The sequence below is a fragment of the Drosophila takahashii genome, chromosome 2L (genome assembly GCF_030179915.1).
Source record: "Drosophila takahashii strain IR98-3 E-12201 chromosome 2L, DtakHiC1v2, whole genome shotgun sequence".
Lineage (NCBI taxonomy): Eukaryota > Metazoa > Arthropoda > Insecta > Diptera > Drosophilidae > Drosophila > Drosophila takahashii.
Window position 1 is genome coordinate 7,584,839 of NC_091678.1, and position 23,510 is coordinate 7,608,348.

The following is a 23,510-nucleotide window of genomic DNA, read 5'->3' on the forward strand; positions in this document are numbered from 1 at the left end:
CTTGAAGGGGCCTTTTGGGTTCTCAACGCATGCCATCTGCAGAAATCACGGCGACTTGGCAGGCTATATCGCTTAGGACGGAAAATAAAAGGGGACTAAAGTGTGCCTAATAAATAGTTCTAACTTTCTAAAACGCTAATGTGCAGAAAATATTTATGAAAAGGGTTTAATTTTTAAAATTATTAGTTCACATTCTGATTCTATAATGTTCTTGAATTAGTAACTAATTAAACCTGAAAATGAGAGAGAAGATTAAACTCAAAATAAGAAGAAGCAATGTTCTCATTTTTTAAATTTTGTTAACGACTTAATCACAGTAACCTCTGTTGGCATTTACGAAATTGAAGCCTATAACCAAAAATCCTAGAACAATGACCGTGCGTGACTATATCCGCAAGTTTATACTGATAAACAAGAAGAACCACAAGATACAGTTCGCCAATCCGCTGGAACTACTGATCACAGTGCTACTCCCACCATTGCTCATCCTAGTGGCCATTCTGATGCGTTTCTTTATAGAGGTGGGTTCTCACTCCGATAAGATTTACGGACCCATAGATTTGGACGACGCCTGGCTGAAGATGGTGGAGAAGCTGCAGAAGGCGCGACTGGTGGCCGATAAAGCCAATATAAAGGCGAATCCATTCACACCGCATCTGATTATCGGTTGGGCACCCGACGACTATCGCGTCTTTCAATCGATGATGGAGCGGGTCACGAGGGAGGTCGATCCAATGACCACGTTGAGTTTCAAGGATTGCGATCGCTTGCAAAAGGCGATGGTGGAGAATAGCCTGTTTGCTGGTATCTGTTTCGATGGGGATACGTTTACCAGGCACCAGAGCTTCGAGGAGGGCACCATAAAGAACCCGGACATCGTCAGTACGCTGCTCAACTATACGATCATGATGCCCAGCGAGCTGAGGATGATGGACGGCGACTTCAGAAACGCCAACTGGATGACGATGTACGAGTACGATACGTTCAGCTACCTTATCGATCGGCTAGATCAGCCGTCTGAGGGCGGATTTGTGGGCTACGTTCGCGAAGGATTCATCCGGCTGCAGAAGTCCGTCACCGAATCCTTTCTCTTCCTTACCAGCCGCAAGCCCCTGCCGACCATCCATTTGAGGCGCTTTCCCGTAATCGGACACAAACAGGATCCCATGATGTTTAATTTGGACTACGGTGTGCCCATCCTAATCGTCATCGGGTTCCTCTTCCCTGCCCAGCTTTTCGTTTGGGTAAGTTAAGAATCTTGGGTTATTAGAAAACCTTCAACTATTTGTATTTTGATCTCTATTTGCAGCAGGTGGTCAGTGAGAAGCAGTCCCAATTTCGCCTATTTCTGGTCAACATGAACATTGGCAATCTTATTCACTTTGTTTCCTGGTACCTCAAGGGTTTGATTTACATGATGATAAGCTCGGTCATTATAGTGGTGCTTTTAAAGGTAGGTTTTACTAATTTTTTAAGCATAGCTACTCAATTTAAGAAATTTTGTTCCGATTTTGTGAGAATCTTTAGTAGTGGTAACAATATCAACATTTAATTTACTATGCATCTCAGGACCTTTTCAATTTCCTTAAGCCAATTTTGGTGTGTGAGACTCTATTTTAAAAAGTTCTCATATTATTATGATATGTTCTATATTGGTCAATTGTAAATTCTGTTAGATTGTTGGATCTCAGGACCTTTTCAGTTTCCTTTAGCCAATTTTGGTATGTGAGTCTCTATGGTAAAAAGCTATCATATTAAAATGCTATGTTCCTAATCGGTCAATAGTAAGTTCTGCTAGATTTTTAGATCTCGGGATCTTTAGGGCAGAATGCCAATTTTGGTATGGTAGATGCTATGGTAAAGCTTGATCATTGTAAGTGGTTATTTTTACGATATCTTTTCTCTCTCCCAAGATACGCTGGGACCAGGATCACGGGGTACTGCCCCAAACGCCCTGGCACGTACTGATCGTAGTGCTATTCTGCTACAACTGCGCCTCGCTTGCCCTTTCGCTAATGGTGGCCGGGTTTTTCCGGAATCCCCTCAACGCTGTTCGGGTACTAACTCTCGTCTGGCTAACTTCCTATTTGCCCATTATTGCGCTGTGGAATAACCAGAGTGGACATATACAACCCATGGAATATATAGCCTATGTGCTGCCAAATGTGGTAATTGCCCTGGTATTCGATTGCCTGATCGAACGCGAGTCGGTGGCCCATGTTCCGTGGGAGGATCATGACTATACTCAAAACTATAGCAAGGGTCCCATAACAGTGGCCTCGAGCAGCTGGATCCTCATGGTGAACTCATTGGTGTACTTAGTGATTGGTCTGTATGTGGACATGTGGCGGGCGAGCGATCGATCGGGTAAGATGAAAAAGCAGTCGGCCAATGCCAGTGTCCATGAGGATCCGTATCAGGAACGAGCGGATAGCTTTACGCATCAGGGTCAGGCCATTGGGGTTAATTCCACGAAGATCTATGAGGTGGAACCCTCGCATCGGCGCTTCAAGCTGAAGATCAAGAAGCTCTGCAAGCGTTTTGCGGCCAACGATCGTCCGGCGTTGAATCTCTTCTCGTGGAATGTGTACGAGAACGAGGTCACCGTGCTGATGGGTCACAATGGCTGTGGCAAGAGTACACTGTTCAAAATCCTAGCCGGCTTCTTGGAACCCACTCGCGGCACTGTGATGATATCGAGCTATAATATACAGACGGAGAGGAAGGCGGCATCCATGGAATTGGGCATTGCCTTTGGTAATGAATTGCTTATACCAGCCTACAGTGTCATTGATTATTTGCGATTTATCTGCCGGGTCAAGGGACTGCATAATAAGATAGAAATAGATGGACAGTCCAACTATTTTCTAAACATCCTGCAAATCGGAGATTTGAAGGCCAAGCGAATCCGCAAACTCACCGCCCGCGATTTGTGCTTGGTCAGCATTTGCAGTGCCTTCGTGGGCAATAGTCCCATAGTCCTTATAGACGATATACACTCGGACCTCGATAAGCGCACCCAGATGCTGGTATGGAATCTGATCAACGAGGAGAAGTCCAAGCGCACCATTATTCTGGTCTGCAACTCTCCGCCGCTCGCTGAAAATATTGCCGATCGAATGGCCATCATGTCGAATGGGGAACTCAAGTGTACCGGCACAAAACCCTTTTTGAAAAATATGTACGGACATGGCTATCGATTGGTGAGGAATCGTCTTCTAATTTGTGAAAATGTCCTATAAAGTTTTAAAGTGGGGGTTTAGGTTTTGTTTTTAGTTATCTTAATATTCGGTAGTTTTAAGTCTTAAGAATTCGCGTTTTATATTAGCGTAAGTAAACTCCCTTCTTTACTTTAAGACCTGTGTGAAGGGCAAAAACTGCAATTTGGAGGAACTGCTCATCCTGATGAACAGTTATATGCCTAATATCGGCATCGAGAGGGATATTGGCTATAAGATCACATTCGTGCTGGAGAACAGGTACGAAGATATGTTTCCCATACTGATCGAAGATCTGGAGAACAATATGCGGCGACTGGGTGTGGTCAGCTTCCGGATTCGGGACACCTCGATGGAGGAGATCTTCCTGCGATTTGGATGCGAGGAGAACGACCAGAGCGGCGTTTTGCAGTCGCCCGAGAATGCCCAAGGTATGCTGGATGAGTACTATGCCACCTTGGCGGAGGCCAATGAGAAGGGGAGACTGACGGGCTGGAAATTGAGTTTGCTGCAAGCGAGGTATGTGAAAAGAGTGATCAATTTGAAAACTGTGGTTTCAAAAAAAGTAGTACGGTTTTTGGATCCATTAATCGGAATTATATTTAAGGTACCATGGATGGTCCACAGTAAATTCGATTCTTTCGACAAAACAAAATTTATTAATATTTTTCTAAGAGTTTTAATATTTTCGATAATTAGATCGATTTTATATTAATATTATTTCCATCTTCATTATACAACCCTTATGGCAGGGCAATTTTCTACAAACGTTGGATCACGGCCTATCGACATTGGATCATTTTTATTTTCGAGCTAATATTCTATTGTATAGTAGCGCTGGTCATTTTCTCCAGCATTATGATCTACGGTAAGAATTTCCAGTTGGTGCCGCTGACCTTTAACCTCAGCGAGCTGAACACCGTGGATGCCTTCGTTGAGCTGTTTTCCGAGGAGGAGGATGTCAAGAACATGTACGCCTATTATACGGAATTGCTCTATTGGTACGATGCCCATTTGACGACGCTGACGAGGAACCATCGCAGCAAATACGCACTGTTGACCCAAAGCGATTTTAGCAGCCGCGCAAACGGTCAACACATATTCGGGGCCACCTTTGATGAGAATATTGTCACCGCCTGGTTCAACAATATACTTCTGCATACGGCTCCCTATTCCTTGAATGTGGTTCACAATGCGGTGGCAAGGTGGGTTTGGATCATTTTGGGTATATTCTGAAACATTTTTGAAAATTTTTGTACATGGTGACCCCAAATTTTTACTTTTTGGCCAATAAATTTGATCACACTCTTGATTTTTAAGTCTCTTAATCATTTATGAGTAAATTTCGTATATTTTTAAAATTTGGTGAGCTTTAATAATCACATCACATGTTTTTTTTGACCAGTTGGTGACCCCAAAATCTATTATTTTGTTTTTTTTTTTTTAGTACAAGAATTTCTTTAGGGTTTAGTGTAAAAAACTTAAATATTTTTCGGATTATTACATATTGCAGGCACCTTTTCGACGAAGAGACTACCATTGATGTTACCCTGAAGCCACTTCCCTTCCGGACGCGCCTCAACATGATTCCACCGGCACAACATGGCTTTAATGGCTGTGTGGCATTCACCTATTGCTTACTGTTCAGTTTCGTTTGGCCAGCATTTGCGGTTTATCTGATCAGCGAGCGTGGCAGCTTGTTGAAAAAGCAACAGTTTTTGGCCGGAGCCAGAATTTGGGGCTACTGGATTTCCATGTTCCTGTACGACCTATTCTTCCTGCTGATCTTCTGCTGTTGCACTGTGGCTCTGGTGGCCATCTACGTGGAACCCATTCACGATGCCATGCTATACGGTGATTTTTTGTGAGATTTCATTAGAGTACCATCTCAATTACTGATCATATTTATCGATACCCCAGTTTTTATAGCGCTAACCTTGCTTTTGGCTGGACTTTATGTGACCCTGCTCGGTTATCTGATATCGGGTGTCGTCCGGAACCCGTGCTATGGATATTTGTTGCTATGCGGAATAAACGCTCATGGGTTTCTGTTATTTGCAATGAAATATACGACTGGCATTAGATTTATGGCCCTAGAACTGGGCTTCTTTCCCATGTTCACGGTGGCAGTGATACTGTTCGAGACTTTTGAGATCTACGAGTGGAAAGTGGGCTGCCAGGATCCCATTGTGAACTTCACCTCCGTCGAGGTCTTCAAGTGCGAAAGCGTTCCCAACTGCTGCAGTTAAGCATTAATTTGATTAACTACATTTCACCTGACCCGAACTTTTTATTATTAATTATTCCGATTAAAATTCATAGTATCTATGGACTACCTTACCCCTGGTCCCGGAATTCCAGAAGAACTTGGTGTGCTGGCGTTGTTTGTCGTTGCATGCGGGATTTTACTGTTCATCTCGGAGTATTATTCGATCGTGGGATTCGGACGATGCCGCAGGGCATCGAAGAAAGCTCCTGAGACCGTTGGAAATAGGGATAGCGGTCGTTATCCCGGCCATTTGTCGCAGGACTCTGCGGTCATCGCTGAAAAATTCCAGACCAGTCATTTAACGGAGGAGGAGCGCAACCAATACGCAGCTATCGGAATGGGAATGGTCACTAAAAAGCGAAAGGAACAGGTGATTAGGGACCTGGACTTCTCTGTGGCCAAGTAAGTAATTAAATATCACTCGCAATGAAAAAGGATTATATAGATTCTTATAACATTTTTATTATTTAGGAGCACGCTTTTCATATACCTTCTTTCAAAGAATATAATTCTAATAAATAGGTACCTTTTTCATTTCTATTGAAGAACTATAGTAAACCAATTTTTAAGAATTTTTTGACAAATTTGATTTTACTTTTGAAATTAATATCGAAAATTAATATCGAAATTAATATCTGCGAAGTGACTTCAAAGTTAATCACTCATACGCACTGTTGCCTGAGTTCAAGAATGTATTTTATTTAATTATTATATTAAACCATTTCAAAAAAGTATTATAAGACATATGAAAAAAATATAAATTGCATCATATTATTTTATTATTATAACTAAAAACTTATATTTAATTTGTTAACAAATCCTCGATGTACTTAGAACGGAGTGCCTTAGCATTTCCGGGTCGAATAACTCCGGCAAGACGACGCTGGTGAAGCTGCTGGTGAGCGAGGAGAAGCTGAGGAGTGGACAGATCTGGATCGGGGGCTACTCGATGCTCCTCCAACGACTTCAGTGCTACCGGCAGGTGGGCTACTGCCCCCAGAGGGACAATCTGCCGGCGGAGTTCACGCCCCGTGATCTGCTCTATATTCACGCCATGCTCCAGGGACACCGGCACAAGATGGCCAGGGAACTGGCCGACTCCCTGCTCCGGATGCTGGGACTCACTCCCTGCTGGAATCGATCGGTAGCAATGTGCACGTCTGGGCAAATCCGTCGATTGTACTTTGCCTACGCCGTCCTGGGATCCCCGAGTTTCATTTGCGTAGATGGTGTGCCGGCTGGATTGGATCCCACGGGCAAGCAACTCATCCTGATGATGACCGCCACCCTTCAGGCGATGGGATGCAGCTTTCTGTACACCAACCTCACGGCTCTGGACTCCGAGCGACTGTGCCAGCGAACGCCGCTCCTCTTGGACGGCCAACTGTGGACCATTGGAACAGTGGATGTCGAGAACGAGAACTACAAGGGGGGATATCAGCTGGAGGTGCGATTCAAGCGCAAGGTGAATCCCAATGTCAGCATGTCACGGGCCACCTGGAACCTCATCAATCACTTTCCCATGTCACCGAACAAAAAGTTCAGCGCCTTCATGGAGATCAAGTTCCCAGAGGCCACGCTAAAGTGAGTGCCTTTCTATAGGTATTACAATCATATCCATAAGGATTTTATTCTATTTATCAGGGTCGAAAGAGAGGACTCAATGGTCTTTCAAATTCCCCTGGGCACCACCACCTTTGCGGACATATTTTTGACACTACGCAAAGATTCCTTCGAAATGAACATCGAGGACTATTTCATCACGCGCAATTTGCGCATGGGATTCCAGATTTTTACTATTGATCAATTTCACGATAATAATCTGTAATCACAGACTTCAATTTTTTAGGGTTTCTTCGTGTACAGTTTTTTATGTTAAATCATTTAAGCTCTTTGAGTTCCTGTTGCTTGCTAAATATATTAAGAAAATGTTTTCATTCGGTTCACTTCAGCTTCTTTTAGAGCTTCATTTTAGAAAATTATTTTATGAAATTCTATTACTGTGGCATTTTGTTTTTCAATTTCGCTAGCTGTACGGACAAGTTACTTTAAAATTAAGAAATTTTAGTCACAAAATATTATTAAAAAATGTATATTGGTCTTAAAAAGGTGCTTTTGTCCAAAATGTAGGTATGTTTTTAATTTAAATAATATGTTTAATAATTATAAATATAATTATAATAATAATTATAAAATGTAACCCAAACATTTTTCTCTGTGCAAGTTTGGAACCTTTGAGCTGCAGTTTCTCAGCTCCTCACTTCAATCAGTAATCACAAAATTTGCTGGCTGAAAGAGGAACAAAACCTGTACACGTTTGGCGGCAACTGGGCCTGTTCCCCTGTTCCCCAACCTTCGATTCCATGGGGCCGGCATCCTTTGAGCCTTTTGCCAAATTACCGCGCATTTAATTTCCACTTTGATGTTGCATGCGGCAAGCAGTTTTGCCAGTCGATGTGTTGGGCATTTTTTCTTTCAGCGGCGCAGCATTCGGCACCTGAAAAGCCAACGAAATCCGATTTGCATGTAAATTTTCCAGCTCGTCTTGATTTCTTGGCCGCTGCTGTTCGCTCATAATTACGGACGCAAATTGGAGTTTGATTTTGTGGCTGGGCTGGGCTTTTTGTGGGCCCTGCCAAAAGTTCAATTGTGTGTGGGCCAGAATTTATGGAGACTTTTTTGATGGCAGCGAGACGTCTCTCAATGCCAGCGGCTAAAATTCGATGATGCCTGTATATTGTATATTTTTCGGTTATTCGAATTTCGAAGCGAAGCTCCAAGCCGTTGACAACATGTTGTTGGCGCATTTCGAGAGCGGCATTATGATAATTTTATGGCAAATCATTTTGTTTACAATTTTACAGCCCCACGACCACGGCGGCACGCCCAGATTAAGACCGCCATGTGGGCGGTGCACAAAATGCTGCGAATGATTATCGATTTTACATGGCAAATTACAGGTTGTGAGTGTCAATTTGGGTAAACTTTGATCTCATGGAAGCGAAGTGAATTTGAAAGCATCTAAAACTGTTTAGTTGGGGATTATGTCTTTTGATCTTCCTAAACTTTTCTTAAGAAGAATTTATGAGCTGGAATTTAAATGTTATTTAAGTTTAAACGATTTGTAAGAGGTTTTAAATTAAATAATATTAATTAAACAATAAAATAAAAATAAAAAATAAAGTGTTAAACACAGTTTTAAGTTTAACACAGTTTTTGTGGCTGTTTAAATTAAATATTATTGATTAATTATTTTAATGTATCAATTTATCAAGTACTTGTATAATGTATAGTTTGTTAGTTTTTTAAAAAATATTTATTGTTCAAAAAATAATTGAAAAAAAATGTATTTAATTGGCCGTAAAATGGTTTTAGTATATTTATACTTTGCATGATTTTTATTGCGGATTAAAAATGCTACCTTTTTATATAGCTTTGTTGGTCTCCATATGGCAAACCCAATTGGTTGGCTGACTTTGTATAGTCGAAACCCGTCGGTGGATCATCGCCTGGCAATTTCTGGTGGGTCTGCCAGGTTCGACCCACTCACTCCACCTCCACATCGACAGCCACTACCACTCGGCTCCGAAACCGGCCTCGAAAGTGGGCAGAGCCACAAAGAGATCCACTCAAGAGGAGCCACCAAGTTGGGGCAACAAAGCAACTACATGACAAGTACACACACCGATCTGGTTTTTTACTACTTTTTTCTGGTGGTCTGGTCCAACACTTTGGTTTTGGGAACGAGCGCTAAAGAGCTGCTGATGCTGATTCCAAACGAGGCAGCGAAGAAGCCACCCGAAGACTGCAAACCAGTTTCTACTCGATACTCGACGACTCCAATCCCAAAACGAGTTGCCAGCGAAGATTACAATTTGTTGGTATTTTTTTTAGGTTTTTTCAGCTTTTGGCGAGCTGAACGAATCAGTGCCAATGAGGTTGGAATAAACGCAGAGATGGAGCTCAAGCAACGCCCACTGAGAAGGTCTGAAAAAGCTGACCGGGAAAATGGCTGCTTATTTTCGTGAGCTTAAATAATAGGTCTTGTACAATTATAATTTATAACTGAAATTAATTTGAAGGATTTATACAAGCATTTATATGATTTTCTTATCGTTCAGAATTTGAAGATATTGAGAGCAACATTTTTAAAAATTATGGTGATGTTAGTATTTGGTGTTCATATCGAAATATTTTTAATAATAATAATATTTTTAGCTCTTCTTTAAAAAAGATTGAACTATTAAATAACTAACAATAAATTTATAATTTTATTTTTTTCAGTTCTTAAAAAACGTATTAAATTGCCTAATCTAAAATCCACTAAGAGCATTTTAAACCTAATTTTATATACTCATTTTCTTTAATGCCCTTTTTAAGATAACAAAACAAGAGTTGGTATCAGTTTACTTGTTCTTAACGCCAGTGAAGCGTAAAGTTGAACACCATTCTTTCCACCCGAAGATATGCAATTAATTTTACTAAAATTACCTAGCTCCATTTGTGATATCCCTGAAATGGGATTACCATAGGGCTCACCAAAAAAAAAGAAACCCTGATGGATGACCGATCGAGTGTGTGTGGTTTTTCACACTTTTTTACTTCACGCCTCCCTGCACTTGCCTTCATCCCGAAGTGGGCGTGGTCTGTGTCATTTCCCCCAGCAATTTTGTCCGCTTCTCCGGGGCCTGAGATCATCTAATTTCCCGATGGAACTTTCCTCGCAATTAAGCACGCTTTCTGCCCAATTTTTAACCGCTGCACGCATCTCATGTAAAACGATGCCACATGTGTTGTGAATTGTATCTTAAAGTATAAGTATCTGTGACTGCTCACGTTAAGCGGAAGATCGGTTTTGGTTCGCTTTTCACTCAACATCTTCTTGTGCATTTGGGTATCTCTGACTCTGGGTATCCCGCCTTTTGTTTTTTAACAAATATGAAATTATCCGAGCTGTCGAAAGTACATTGAAAAATATTCGTTTTGGTCTGCATGAAATTATTTTGGATTTTCCTCGGTTCTTAGGGTTACAAATATGATGAGGAAGAAGGTGAAGGTTTATACGCTGCTTTCTTTTACTCACATATTTCATTTAAATTTTCGAAGAATTAAATCCGCTAAATATTAAATTATGTTAAATTTATAAAGTTTTAAAGTTAATTAATCAACGTTAATCATTTTTGTAAAAGTGTTCTTAAAAATCAAAAATACCGTTCGAATACTCTTATTCGTAATAATCAGAAATTAAATCAAGAAAATAATATTTTTTAATAAATGTTTATCAAAATGTTAATGTTTTTTAACAAATTTCTATTCTATAAAGATTTAAAGAAAATATTTGAAAAAGTATTTGTTTGTTCTCTTTAATATTTAGTACTAAAATTTAAGCCAAAATTCTATACAATTTAAACCTTTTCCCTTTAGTTGATCATAATCTCAAATTTTCCCTTTCGTAGAAGAAATCGACTGCCAAATATGTTTCCCCGTTCCAGTGGCAATGTCAATTTGCATACCGATTGCACCGGCCGTATGTCAAAAAATGTGAAAGTTTAATATAGAAAATGCTCAAAGCCCCGGGTTGGGTCCTGGCCCCAAAGTTCCCTGCCAGGCGGATGGCAATCCATTGACTGACAAGGACAAGTCGTGTGCGACAGTTGACAGCTGCTGCCTGCTGGCTGCCACCGTTTGAATCTCTCCTCCAATCGACTACACTCCCGATTCCGATCCTGGGTGGTCGCCGCCACGGGATGTCCACCGTACAGTAGTCACTGATGGGTGGCTGCTGCTGATGGTTTTGAGGAGGAGGAGGAGGTGGTGGGGCAGCTTCAATGGCGCCAGGCGCAGCTTGGACAAATGACAGTGGACGACTGCAGCTGATGAATTTATGCGGAAGCCGCGATGAGAAATGCATTTTTCATAATAAATTGAAGGAGAGTGGGCACGTTAGCAGCGAGAGGAATATCAGATTTTTCAATTAATATTTAAATATTACAGTAGATAAGAGCTAAGGGGAAAATGTGTATAAATATTAAATCGCTTCAAAAGTATTTAAAACGAATAAAATTAAAACAAAACGATCTAAGTTATTATAAAATGCTTAAACATTTTTGAACTTTAGAGAAAATTTTAAAAATTATTTGGCATAGTAAATTGTTAAAATGTTTTTTACTTACTAATAAGCCATATTTACTGTAATATTTTTGGCTGCCTACGTATTTCCAGTAGTGGGCAATAAATTTCCATCGGGAGAAAACAAACTGTCAGACATTTTTATCAGCAATTAATCGTGTTAATCAAATGCCTTGTCAGCATCATTTACCAAGAAACGAAATTTACGTAATGCCTGACGATCCATTACGGGCTAACAAGAGTTGAGTGAAAAGCTCTTTCGAAACGCCACAGCCGATGGCCAATCAATCAATGACAGCGACCTCAGAGTCGAGCTTCGATATTTGAAGCCAAGTTAGAAACTCATTGCACTTCATACAACCGAATGCCAAACAAATTGTTGAAATTAAGCGCACGAGTCACCAACATGATCACAATGGCGTGAAAACAAGTCAAAGTTGAGTTCGGTGCTGACTGCGTGACCGAAGATTGGATGTGGAGATGCACTGGGAAAATAAGGGGCCGATTTAGGAAAAAACTTTATAAAAATTTAAGGAAATTAATCTCTAAATATTTTTCCAAATATTATTTTAATATCAATACAATTTAAAAAGGACCACTTCATCGATAAAGTTAATAAAGATTCTCTCGGTGAGTACTTAGAATTCTCAATTAGTTCTAGCTAACGATGATGTATGTAGCATGTATTATGATAGGATTAATTAAATGTTTTAAGTTTAATTAAAAAATAATTTTATACCCTTGCAGAGGGTATTATGATTTCAGACAGAAGTTTGCAACGCAGTGAAGGAGACATTTCCGACCCCATAAAGTATATATATTCTTGATCAGCATCGCAAGACGAGTCAATCTAGCCATGTCCGTCTGTCCGTCTGTCCGTCCGTCTGTCCGTCCGTCTGTCCGTCCGTCTGTCCGTCCGTTTCTACGCAAACTAGTCTCTCAGTTTTAAAGCTATCGGGATGAAACTTTCGTAAAAGTCGTATTTCTATTGCAGGTAGTATATATGTCGGAACCAATCGGATCGGACAACTATATCTTATAGCTCCCATAGGAAGGATCAAAAAAAAAAAACGTAAAAAAATTCTAGCTCCGGTGTTTTTTGAAATTTTACCTTCTACTCTTGGGAATATTTTTTTTTATATATTTCTGAATTTCGTTTTTTTTTGTTTTTAAAATCGGATCACTATATCATATAGCTGCCATAGGAACGGTCGAAAAATTAAATGGAAATTAATGGGAAAAAAATTATATCTTTGTTGGTTTTTATTACATTCCCTTCTACTCTGGGATATGACTATTTTGAAATATTTCCGAATTTCGATTTTAATTTTTAAAAGATCGAACTACTATATCATATAGCTGTGATAGAAACGATCGAAAAATTAATGTGAAATAGTAAGAAATTTAACATTTTTGCGATTTGTAAATTAATAGAATGATCTGCAAGGGTATATTAGCTTCGGCTTGCCGAAGCTAGCTTCCTTTCTTGTTATTACTAAATTATACTTAAATAAAATTTCAATAGTATAATCCCAACTTTCCATACATATTTGTATTGCACTGTATATTTAATAAATTATACTTCTAATGGGATTACTATTTTTATTTTTCCGTGTAAAGTTCAAATTCAAAAATGGTTAAGCAAGGCTTATGGCCCAAAAAGGTTTTCCATGCTCGTGCCATAGAAAGTTTTTGTCCTTATCGCGAACCCCTCATCTCGAGTTGTCATGTCAACGCTTCTGATTCCGATTTCTGGCTGCATTCCACGCATGTCACGGTGCCCAAAAGTTAAGACTCGACCGCAGATTGATGCCCCCGGCACAGTGGGATACTCGGATTTGGCTTTGGATGCCCTGCATCCACTGGGAGATGCTTGGACTGGAATGGGGATACTTGGCTAACTGATGGCTGGTGCGGCTGGCAGCTCCTCAATGTCAGCATCAGTCGACCAATATCATCAACCACGTCGCAGTCGTCGTCAGCGTGATTAATTTGCCGGTCTTGTAACTTGGAACTTGTAACTGCCAACTTGGCGGCTCCCCAGCCCTTCTTAACCCTTCGGTTACCTACTCGCTGCCGCTGGCTGGCATTTATTAAATGCGGATTTAGTTAATGGGTTATTTTTGGTTGGATGTCGCTGTCTGGGCCATAAATCAGTGGCCAGAAGTGCGGGTATCGGTCAGGGCTTAGTCCGTTAATATGCAATGATTAAAAGTGTCATTTGTTATGGTTTCGGAAATGGATTGAACAATGCCACGGATTGCCGAATGCGAAGGGATTTAAATTGCACAATTTTGAAGGTCTAAATTAATTATTTATTTCGAACAGTACAATAGAATGTGATAATTGTGAAATTTAGAATTTAACAAAATTTTTATATCCAAAAATACTTATTTTTTTAAACAACCAGTCTTTTTTTTCTGTTCATTATATCTAAACATGCAAAAACATGATTATTGAACAATTTGGAATTTTTACATTAAATATTTAGTGTGATTATAAAAGGTTCCACCAAGAACGTGTACGATCTTTGGTCAAAGAGCCCATAGCATCATGAATCCTAGCTATTGGTTCGCCGAATTCGTAGGCCCAGATTAGAAAGAATACCAGGAATAGACCCAGAATGACAAAAAAGGACTTGCAAATACAGTACAAAAATCCAAGAATATTCTGTAAAAGTTTCATATTAATCAATTAATGAAAATTATTAGGAAGCACCGGCATATCATTACCCTGATTTTTTTGGAGAACATCATGACTAAAAGTACTTTTAACGGCAATTTCTCGAGCTCTTGCTTCTCAGTTGGTATTTCGATTTCTGGATTCTCTTCCGGTATTGCCCCCATATTGTTTTCCTCGACTACAACTGCAAGTGGTTCATGATAGATTTCCAAGGCTGAACCTTCTTCATTGCGATGGCGTTTCTTGGACTTTTTCGATGGTCTACGGTATAAAATCTGGTCCGATTTGTCCATTGTGCCACCTAAGGATCGAGAGCGACGACGACATTTGTATCGATCAGAAACGTTTTCTTCATCCTTAACATTCTTCGCATGTCGCCTATCCATTCCGTCATTTTCGGATCTTGAGTTTTGAGCTAGCTCTGGATCGTCGACGTCCTCATTGAAGCAATCCACCAAAGTGGATAGGACTTGACGTTCGTACATCGAATTGGAAACGTATTTCCTGGGGATCGACTGGGAACGATACATGGGAATCCGTGATGTTCCGTACCTTGGTTCGATGTCGTCCAAAAGATTCTGGAATTCCTCCATTAAAAAAATAAGATTAAAATAAACTTCTAGCTTTTAGTCCCCGAAAATAAAGGTTTGCTTCACTCGTATGGGAAAATTATACTGAAGTCGGAGATATTAAACATCTGACATTATATTTAGCCGCCTACTTGGGTTTTAAAATCTTCTTTAACTTTTCAGATATGTAAATATATGGTAACAAATTCTCAGGCTTCTTTGTAATTTTTTTAAAATAATTAATAACCGAAATATGACGCAGCTAAAACGGAAACGATTTGTCGAAAGACTCGCAAACAAAGCGATGCAAATTTCATTTATTATTAAGGGGGCAGATCTGCCAAAATATTATTTAAAATTAATGCGGGGACAGTTTCTGCAGCGGCTGCACCCACATGCCGATCTCTTCACACCTGTTTTGGTCGAAAGGAGAGGGAATATTGTCAACATGTGGTCGAGAATCAGGAATCGGAGTCCCGCTGGGCTCTGCACTCTGTCCGGAATCTTTTTTCGGACACTGTGTGTGCAAAACAAAACGACGCCGCTTTGTCTCCGGTTTTGTGTGAGTTGACAGGACACAAGGCAAAACACAAACAGCACAGGATAAAAACACAAAAAGGCTCAAGACAATGAGAAACCGAAAATCAAAAACACAGAATGGAGGTTTGAGGAGCAAAGTGGCAGTTTTTATGCCACGATATGGGTGCATAAATATTTGCTAGCCATAAGTACGACATGTTTATAGTGCCCTTCGGTGTTCCGGTTATACAAGTCAGTTCAGATGTTTAGGTTTGGCAAAGTAAAATCTGATTTCTTTTATAGAGTCTTGTTTTTAATATTATTTTATTCAGAATCACTTGGTAAAAACATTTTAAAGTAAAAACCATTAAACTTTAATTAACAATTATTAAATAAAAATTTGTTTTTAAAAATAGAAAAAAAAACCCACTTGTTAAGTTTGATTTTTTGTGGACTTCTTTTCTTATACTTTTTAAATAATATAAAATATCTTTTTCATTCTTCTATTCAGTTTAAAAATTATTCCTAAAAACCTATAAATTGCGTCGTAGGTGTAAGCAGTTCCATCCACTCCCACACACACATGGCACATCCTTAAAGGATATTTACTTATGGCTCTTTGCTTATTAATGACTTCGCTTAGGGCCTCATTGTCTGGATCTGGAGATTCGCCTCGACTCACTCGATTTTTGGTTTGCGGCTGCATTGTGTGCTCTCTTTACCGCCCCCCTGATGGCCGTTTGAGTCTCTGTTCTGTTTGAATTTAGCCGCTAAATTATCGGAAATAACGGTTCGTTCAGACCGTCCACTAACGGTACCCAATGGCTACTGTGCGCGCGCCGCTTTTAACATGGAATCTTTATTATCCTCTGCGGTTCAAGAAAAACTCGGCCCAAGGATTCCTATTTCCCCAGGGTGAAATCTCAGTGAATGAAAACAAGTAGCTAGAAGTATAGGGAGTTGTGGGAAAAATAATATAAGAAAAGAAAAGGTTTAAGAAAATATAGGATTTTTTTTTCTGGGAGAGAAATGAAAATCTTTAAGCACTATTAAATTTATTTAAGCCAAGAATATCATAATAAATATATTTTTGTGTAAATACAAATTCCCATTTATTTCTTCACCTTTCGGCACTTATAAATTCAATTTCGATAAGCCAATCTCAATAATTGCATGGGAAACCCTTTCTTTGAATTCCCCAAAAAAGTTTAATTTAAATTATAAACATCACTGGCCACTAATTCAAGTAATCTGCATTTATTAAGAAACACTTCATCACCCCTTGGCTTATTTATGTTGATGTTTCTGTGGCCTGCCATTGGGCCAAAAACAATACTTACATAACATATGCCAGGAATAAACAATTTTTGGTTTCTTAGTTGCCCCTTTATCAAGCTTATCATTCACAATTTATCGGACCGCGGAGACGTTTGGTGTCAAATTTGGGTGTTGACCACAGGACGCGTACATGGCAATCAACGCCAAATTATTTCTTTTGTGTGCCACCGCAGAACGCCCCACTTTTGAAGGGGAATGGAGTGGATTGGAGTGGAGTGGTGGCATCCTTCCTTCCTTTTTCCGTGGGCTGCCGCAGCTGCCCCGGCAATTATTTCAGGTAGCCATGAGGAATGCGGTGCGCTCTATCTATGGTATAATTTTGGGTTTGGTAGGAAATCGAACGGGAACGATACATAGAGAAAAAAAAGAAATAAAAATGTTAGTTAAAAAACATATACATACATATAAAACATAACATATATATATATATAATAAAATAAATACAAATACAAAATAAAAAATAAAAAAAGGAAATAAAATCAGTATATATTTATAATATGTATTAGGACAATATAATTTAAGACAAAATTTAGAAAACCTAACTAATATATTTTTTAAAATCCTTAAAGCTTTGTTTATAATTCTTGGGTATCTTAATATTGCATCAATTTTTCTCTCAGTGCCTGGCCGGGTTGCATATCGATGGCGACACCTTGCGCCATCATCGCTCGGGTAGATTACCACTGTAAATATTATTAAGCACGATTACAATCGCTGCGGCAGACGGAACCGTTCATTAAAATTATTATGCACACATATATACGGTACAGTTCAATATATAAATATACTACCATATCAGATTCCGTGTTTGGGCCAAGTTAGCCAACAAAGTTGCGCATGCGCAGTGGGTTCGCCTGGGGATCGGTTGACAGGTCTCCGGATCTCTAGATCTCTGGGGTTGACAATGGTCGGCTGGGGATGGGACATTTTACGCGTAATTGACAAGCTTTCTGGGGCCCTGCTTTTATGCGGCATTTAAACCAACTAATTGCCGGCCGACCGAAATTTCCCTCGATGTGAAAAGTTCGTCGTCTTTTTTGTGTCATGTTTAATTATATCCACATTTATGTAAATAGCTATAGTGTTTTTCTCTCCCCAGGTGCACAGTTATGCGCACAATTAGATACCCAAAATTGTTGCGTGTGTTTAGGTGCGCGTGAAAACAACCAAAATGCCTTTTAGGAGCCATTTCAAAGTGTTCAGCGATTTCGGGGGTTCAGGGGCCAGCGAATTCGTAAATTATTCAACAAACTGTCACGCAATATTTCGGTTTGGGAACCCAAAAACACACTAGTTTGGAAATCAAAGCAAAAACGCTTTGTGTTCAGTGCGGGGGGACCACACACATTTAGCCAATTGATTTGGCCGCCCCAAAAGAACCCCGGATAAATCCACACACGCACCCGCAAAATGTCCAACAATTTCTGACAATTAGCGGCGCTTTTCATGTTCATTTCGATTTACGTATCGAGGTCTCCCCGTCATATTGACAATTTAAGCGCAAATTTGTTTCAACATTCAGCGACGACTCGTCAGCGATTGAAAGCTGATTTCTGATGCCTGATTTCTGTACGATTGTAATGCCTCCTCCACGCAAATGTATTTCCATTGTTAGCATTTCGAATGGAGGCGAACACTTTTGACATTTAAATGACATTTGAATTGGGTTAGAAAGCCAATTGGCGGGGCCAACAGGCCGACGGTCAATGATTTCGACGGCAAGGCCCAAGTGCGATCATGTTGAAAGCCAAAATGGTGAGGTAAATTGCTTTTTTTTTTGGTAAGACGAAAGTGTTTTAAAGGGTCGGTGGATGAAATTGTTTCTCTTAAAATTTAGATACATTTTTGAAGTATTTACTAACGAAATTTACCATTACTAATAATAAATAACACATTTCAATATATTTACTTTTAATAAACTTTAAGAAATAACCACATTCAAATTGTAGATAAAGTGTAAAAGGTTTTAATAAACAACCATGTTTGTTTCTTATTTAATTCGTTCAATGCCAAACTAAATTTATTGTTCAGTCATTAAATAAATATATTTAAAAATACCTTAAAAAGTTCAACTAAATCGCAAACCATTGACGCATTTAAAATGACTCAAAAATTGCAAAATGATCCGCTTTCCCTTTTGCAACGCCACAAAAATATAAAAGGCAGTCCGCAAACAAGTTGAGAGGAATTCATCGTTAAATCTAGAGTCATAAAAATTTTACGCAAATTGTTGCCATCGAAAGGGAGAAAAAAAAACAAAAACAAAGAAAAGCTGGGAATCGCAGATGGGCATAATGAGTATTATCAATTTCTTTTGAAATTTACTGCCAAAATGCTTAAGCATGGCGTCGATTTGCTTAAAGAAATTCCATTGGATCGAACAGAAACCAGAAGGATGGAGGAGATCAAAGCCCCCACGAGGAAAATGTGGCAGAGGGGGAGGTAATTTTCAATTTTCCACAATTACTGCGATCGGACGGGAAGTGATCTTTTTGAGGGCGGTGGCTTGGGGGAGGGGGATGGGGATGTGGAGGCTGCGTGTTTGGCACAAAGTGCAGATAAAATTAATTAAAATTTAATTCAATTCAATTCACTTGCGCCGGCGCAAAAAGCACAAAGAGATTTATCGCTGATAAACGCGCCCAGAATGGGAAACCTTTCGGGTGGAAGTGGAAGTGGGTGGTGAGGGAGGTGGAAGGTGGTGGCGCACAAGATCAATGGGTGGATTGGATTGGTGGCCAGAGCCACTAGAGGATCAGGTTGGCTGAGGTTGCCGTTCGACTGGCGCAATGGATCACGCCGTTGATTAATTCCCCGTTGTTGCCTCGGCCGGCCATTAAAATGCCATAAAATTATTAATTAAGCGAGTGCACTAGGAAAAGCCACTTGCTTTTCAGTTTTCAGATTTATAGCCCAACAGCAGAGGCAGCGATAAAGTGGAATGCCAGTACGTTCGTATCGAATCGAAATCGAATTGAATCGAATTGGAATGGAAAATGTTTGTGTATCATTCGCCTTTTCCATCTTGCAGTCGCATTTCCCGAGTGCCGCCTCAAGCATTATGGATTTTTAACGAGTTTTCAATTTATTTGCGCGCCAGTCGCGGAAAAATCTTTCGAGTGCTTTTCATACAGACACTCGACCATCATCAAGTGGCTTTTCTTTCGGACATTCGGACTTTGGGGCATGGTCATGTGGAAATGCGTTGGCATGTTGTTTATTTCATTTCACCGACTTTTTGGAAAGCTGTGGACTAGTCGAGACAACAAAACGGAAATCTTTAATTTCAAAGAAACTTCTAAAGGGATTTTAAGAATTTTATGACTAAGCTTTTCAATTAAATTTTCATTAGATAACGTTTAATTTGGTATAAAATGTATTGAATATTAACAGATCAATTAACATGCAGCTTAGTTTAAATTATATTATTTTTCCATTATTTATTTAAATTAGATAAGCCCGAAAAAAACCCAGACAATTGCATTATTATCTATTGATAATCACGGCTAATTACTAACCAATAAGCGTCAAAGGACCGAAAACAAAAGCAAATTAATGTAACCACTCCTCAATCACATAAATGCCCCCAAACAAATGAAGACCCAAAGAAGCCAGTCAAATTTATAAGGCACAAAGTCCGTGGGCCAGGCCACAATCGTGCTGGCAAATAAAAGCCGCCAAGGAAAATGCAACTCAAGGAGAAAATACCGAAGACAATAACAAAAGACTCGAGGGGGAGTGGAAAAAGCAGCAACAATAGTCAATAAAACATGCGGCAAATCATGTTTATCGCATTGATTTATGCATTTTTAATGTGTTCGCTGTTGCTTATCGGCAATGCGCCTAAATCAACGGGGCCCCCAAAAACCGAACACACTTTCACTGCAGTGCCAAAGTCGAGGCTTTCTGGGATCCAGAGGGATCCAGAGCCGCACTATACTATCCCACATACCAGGGCATACACCGCAGAGACCGCTGAGCTCCTCGCTTTGAGCCACGTTAATTTTTAAATCTCACCGCCTGATTAGTTTGCTTCGCGCCAAACGAACGCCGCTGCAATTGTGCGCCATCTTGATTAGACCGCCGGTCTTGGAGCTCGGATGCAGCTGAATTGGCCATCCAACTACGGCTGCACTGAGAAAAAATATTAGTTAAAAATACAGAAATTAAAGAAATAGTACTACCCAAAATTTATGTTCTATTATACAAATATTTATTAAAGTATTTTCTCAGGATTTGTTTATTGGCTCTCGCATTAATTATTTTTTTTTCTGTTGTTTATGCTTAAAACTTTTATTATTTTTTATTGCTTAATTTCTGATAAATATTGTTGAGGCATTTTTATTTGTTTTAACACCTAAATAAATTAAATGTAGATTTAAAAAAAAATAATAATTAATTTGGGACAGTCTACATTTTTTAAGCCATTATAACATGAATTCAACAACAAATTATATGGTTGCAAAATATATTAATTGCTGTTATTAGCCCTACAAACTTCAGGACTAGGATTTTTTTGAGTGTCCAGCTTAAGTCGTGGTCATCTTTTTTGGCCAGCAGAGCATCCTACTGGGAGACGGGGCATCATCAAAGGAGGCCGCCTTTTGCCGCTGCCTTTTGTCTTATTAATAATTCACATTAACGCTTGCGAGTGCGGCCAGGTTGCCGCCCGTTTTGGCCGGGCGTTTTGGCCAGCAGTGAGGAGGAGATGAGCCTGGTCTGGGGCCAAAACGAAAAATCCCTGAGCCAGTGTGGCCAGCCCCCTGGAAACTTATCGGGGATGCCGCATCTCGAGTTGCGGCTATGGCTTTTTGGGCCGCTTGACATAAATGCCGAAAGCGCACGAAATACGAGCCGAGTTCGAATAAATGGTCAATAAATAAGGTGTGAAATAGCCAAGTGGGCTGAACCGGTACCGGCTGAATCGGTATCGGTATCGGGTATCGGTTCACAGGGCGGACAACAATCCGCTGAGGTGTTTCAGATATTTAACACTGGCCTAATGTTATTAGTAGAGAAATTCCAAAGAAGATTTTTGATTAAATGGGTTTAAAAATATAGAATAATTAAGATACAAAAAATGTATTCATCAACTCAATTTTTGTGAATATTTTTATTTAAAAATAAACCTGCATAATAAATCACATTTTTAAACTCTCTTAATTGATCGTTTCGAACACTTCATTTTACTTTATTAATGGTTGACATTTTCCTAACGACTTATTTGAAACGGCCAAGCTAAAGAGCAATCACATTTCAAGGTGATCGACATTTATGGCATTTATGAAATGTTGATCATTTATTTCCCTTGACTCCAAACATTTTACCATAAATTATTCCCGTTCACACCCCTTTTCGGTTGATATTTCCATTTGGCTTTTCGATTCCGGCGAACGTCTGTCACATTTGCACGCCGTTTGGTTTGTTTTGTTTGCTTAGAAGCCAGAGTTTCATAATTGCAGCAGCTAGCAGGGATTATCGATGTCGGAAGGCCCCTAATTTGCATATCCCAAAACAGGGACGAAAACGGAAGTCAAAGGAGTCTAAATTATGACAGTCGGCGCATGTGTCAAAAAGTAAACAACTCGGAATTTGCATAGGCAAATTAAAAAGGCTTAGTGGTTCTTTATTGGTCGCCAGTCGAAAGGTAAACAATTTCCCGAAGCATTAGCTGGCTTTTCGACAGGGATCCTTTGGATTTTGGATGTTTTGGGATGGAGCAAGTATTTCTTTCTTTTTATATATTTTGGAACGTGTCCCAGCCTGTTCGAAGGGCCTTTGATTGGCGTCCGGGTTTATGGCCACAGAAATACACTTAATTGCCCCTGTCGTGAGTGTAATCAAGGCGAGAGCCATCCGGCCACGTGTGTCCTTTTGATTAACAAAGGGTTTTCCGTTTCCCGCTTTCCGCTTTCCCCGCCACCTGCATTTTCCACGAGGCTCGCTCGTAAATCTCAACAGGCAGCCGCATCAGGGCAAATTAATACAGCCGGAGCAGTCGAGGGAGCTCCATTCATTGCGGTCATGTAGCGTCTTAGCCGCATATCCCTTAAATGATGTACAAAGAAGTGGTCAAGGGTCAGGGGTCGACTATTTGATACTTAACATGTAGCTTATAAGTTGGTAGATATGTTGCAAACATTAAAAATTTATTTTTGCAATTTATTTCTGGCTTTAAAATAAATTGAGAAATAATTTTGTGAATTATTTTAATTGCGAGTAGTGTAATTACTGTTTTTCCGGTTTAGATTGTGAAAAATATTTGAAATACAAAAGAAAATTATTATTTAGTAAGGGAATTTGAAGAATTATAGGAATTATAGAATATAGAAAAAACATTTTATTATTAACAACTTGTTTATACTTTACATATATTTGAAACTATAGAAATAAATATATCTTATCTTAAAATAATTAAATTAAAAACACTAGAATTTTTTCTAAGCCATTATTTTTCAGAGCAGTAATCTAAAAATCTCAGAGATCTTTTTAAATCCTCACAAACCAATCCAGATTCCATCATACCACTTTCACCCTCTACTCGAAGGGTATTAAATGTGGCTGGATGAAGAAACGGCAGCAGCAGAAGCTGAAAAAAAGGAAAATGCCAACAAAATCGTAGAAAAAAGGCCAAACGATGGCCATAAATGGATCAACTCGCCAGTGAGCGCACCTGAGGCCACGCAGGATAACGGAGCAGGAGCCCCGATGGCCAACTTCCAACTGGCAACTCGAAGGGCAATAATAGCCGGAGAGAGTGCCGCCGTTTTATGGCCCAAACATGCG

General features: G+C 39.6%; 2 protein-coding genes across 4 annotated transcripts; one reads left to right on the plus strand and one right to left on the minus strand.

The window, feature by feature from the left end:
• The first annotated feature begins 306 nt into the window (after positions 1 to 306).
• LOC108063781 (phospholipid-transporting ATPase ABCA3) lies at positions 307 to 7,433 on the plus strand. 3 transcript variants are annotated; one of them, XM_070218269.1, is made up of 11 exons: positions 345 to 464; positions 520 to 1,244; positions 1,310 to 1,453; positions 1,914 to 3,203; positions 3,358 to 3,737; positions 3,971 to 4,423; positions 4,732 to 5,072; positions 5,139 to 5,462; positions 5,541 to 5,889; positions 6,322 to 7,071; positions 7,132 to 7,433. In XM_070218269.1, the coding sequence occupies exons 2-11, from the start codon at positions 582 to 584 to the stop codon at positions 7,313 to 7,315; spliced, it is 4,878 nt and encodes a 1,625-aa protein (XP_070074370.1). In that variant the 5' UTR covers positions 345 to 464; positions 520 to 581; the 3' UTR covers positions 7,316 to 7,433. The 3 variants fall into 3 exon arrangements, with proteins under 3 accessions (XP_070074376.1, XP_017006478.2, XP_070074370.1); XM_017150989.3 differs by having other exon boundaries at positions 308 to 1,244; XM_070218275.1 differs by lacking the exons at positions 6,322 to 7,071; positions 7,132 to 7,433 and having other exon boundaries at positions 307 to 1,244; positions 5,139 to 5,436; positions 5,541 to 5,834.
• Positions 7,434 to 13,908: 6,475 nt separating this feature from the next.
• LOC108063798 (uncharacterized) lies at positions 13,909 to 14,979 on the minus strand. Its single transcript, XM_017151008.3, has 2 exons — positions 14,349 to 14,979; positions 13,909 to 14,286 (listed from the first exon to the last, which is right to left on the minus strand). The coding sequence occupies exons 1-2, from the start codon at positions 14,889 to 14,891 to the stop codon at positions 14,113 to 14,115; spliced, it is 717 nt and encodes a 238-aa protein (XP_017006497.2). The 5' UTR covers positions 14,892 to 14,979; the 3' UTR covers positions 13,909 to 14,112.
• Between the last annotated feature and the right edge of the window lie 8,531 nt (positions 14,980 to 23,510).

What these genes read in the sequence shown, in the direction of transcription:
- LOC108063798 (XM_017151008.3), bottom strand. Translation starts at nt 14,891, where the DNA reads ATGGAGGAATTCCAGAATCTTTTGGACGACATCGAACCAAGGTACGGA. An exon ending in TGTTCTCCAAAAAAATCAGG is followed by an intron (nt 14,287 to 14,348) that starts GTAATGATATGC and finishes AAACTTTTACAG; the next exon opens with AATATTCTTGGATTTTTGTA.
- LOC108063781 (XM_017150989.3), top strand. Translation starts at nt 372, where the DNA reads ATGACCGTGCGTGACTATATCCGCAAGTTTATACTGATAAACAAGAAG. An exon ending in TTGAGTTTGCTGCAAGCGAG is followed by an intron (nt 3,738 to 3,970) that starts GTATGTGAAAAG and finishes CCCTTATGGCAG; the next exon opens with GGCAATTTTCTACAAACGTT. An exon ending in TTCCCAGAGGCCACGCTAAA is followed by an intron (nt 7,072 to 7,131) that starts GTGAGTGCCTTT and finishes TCTATTTATCAG; the next exon opens with GGTCGAAAGAGAGGACTCAA.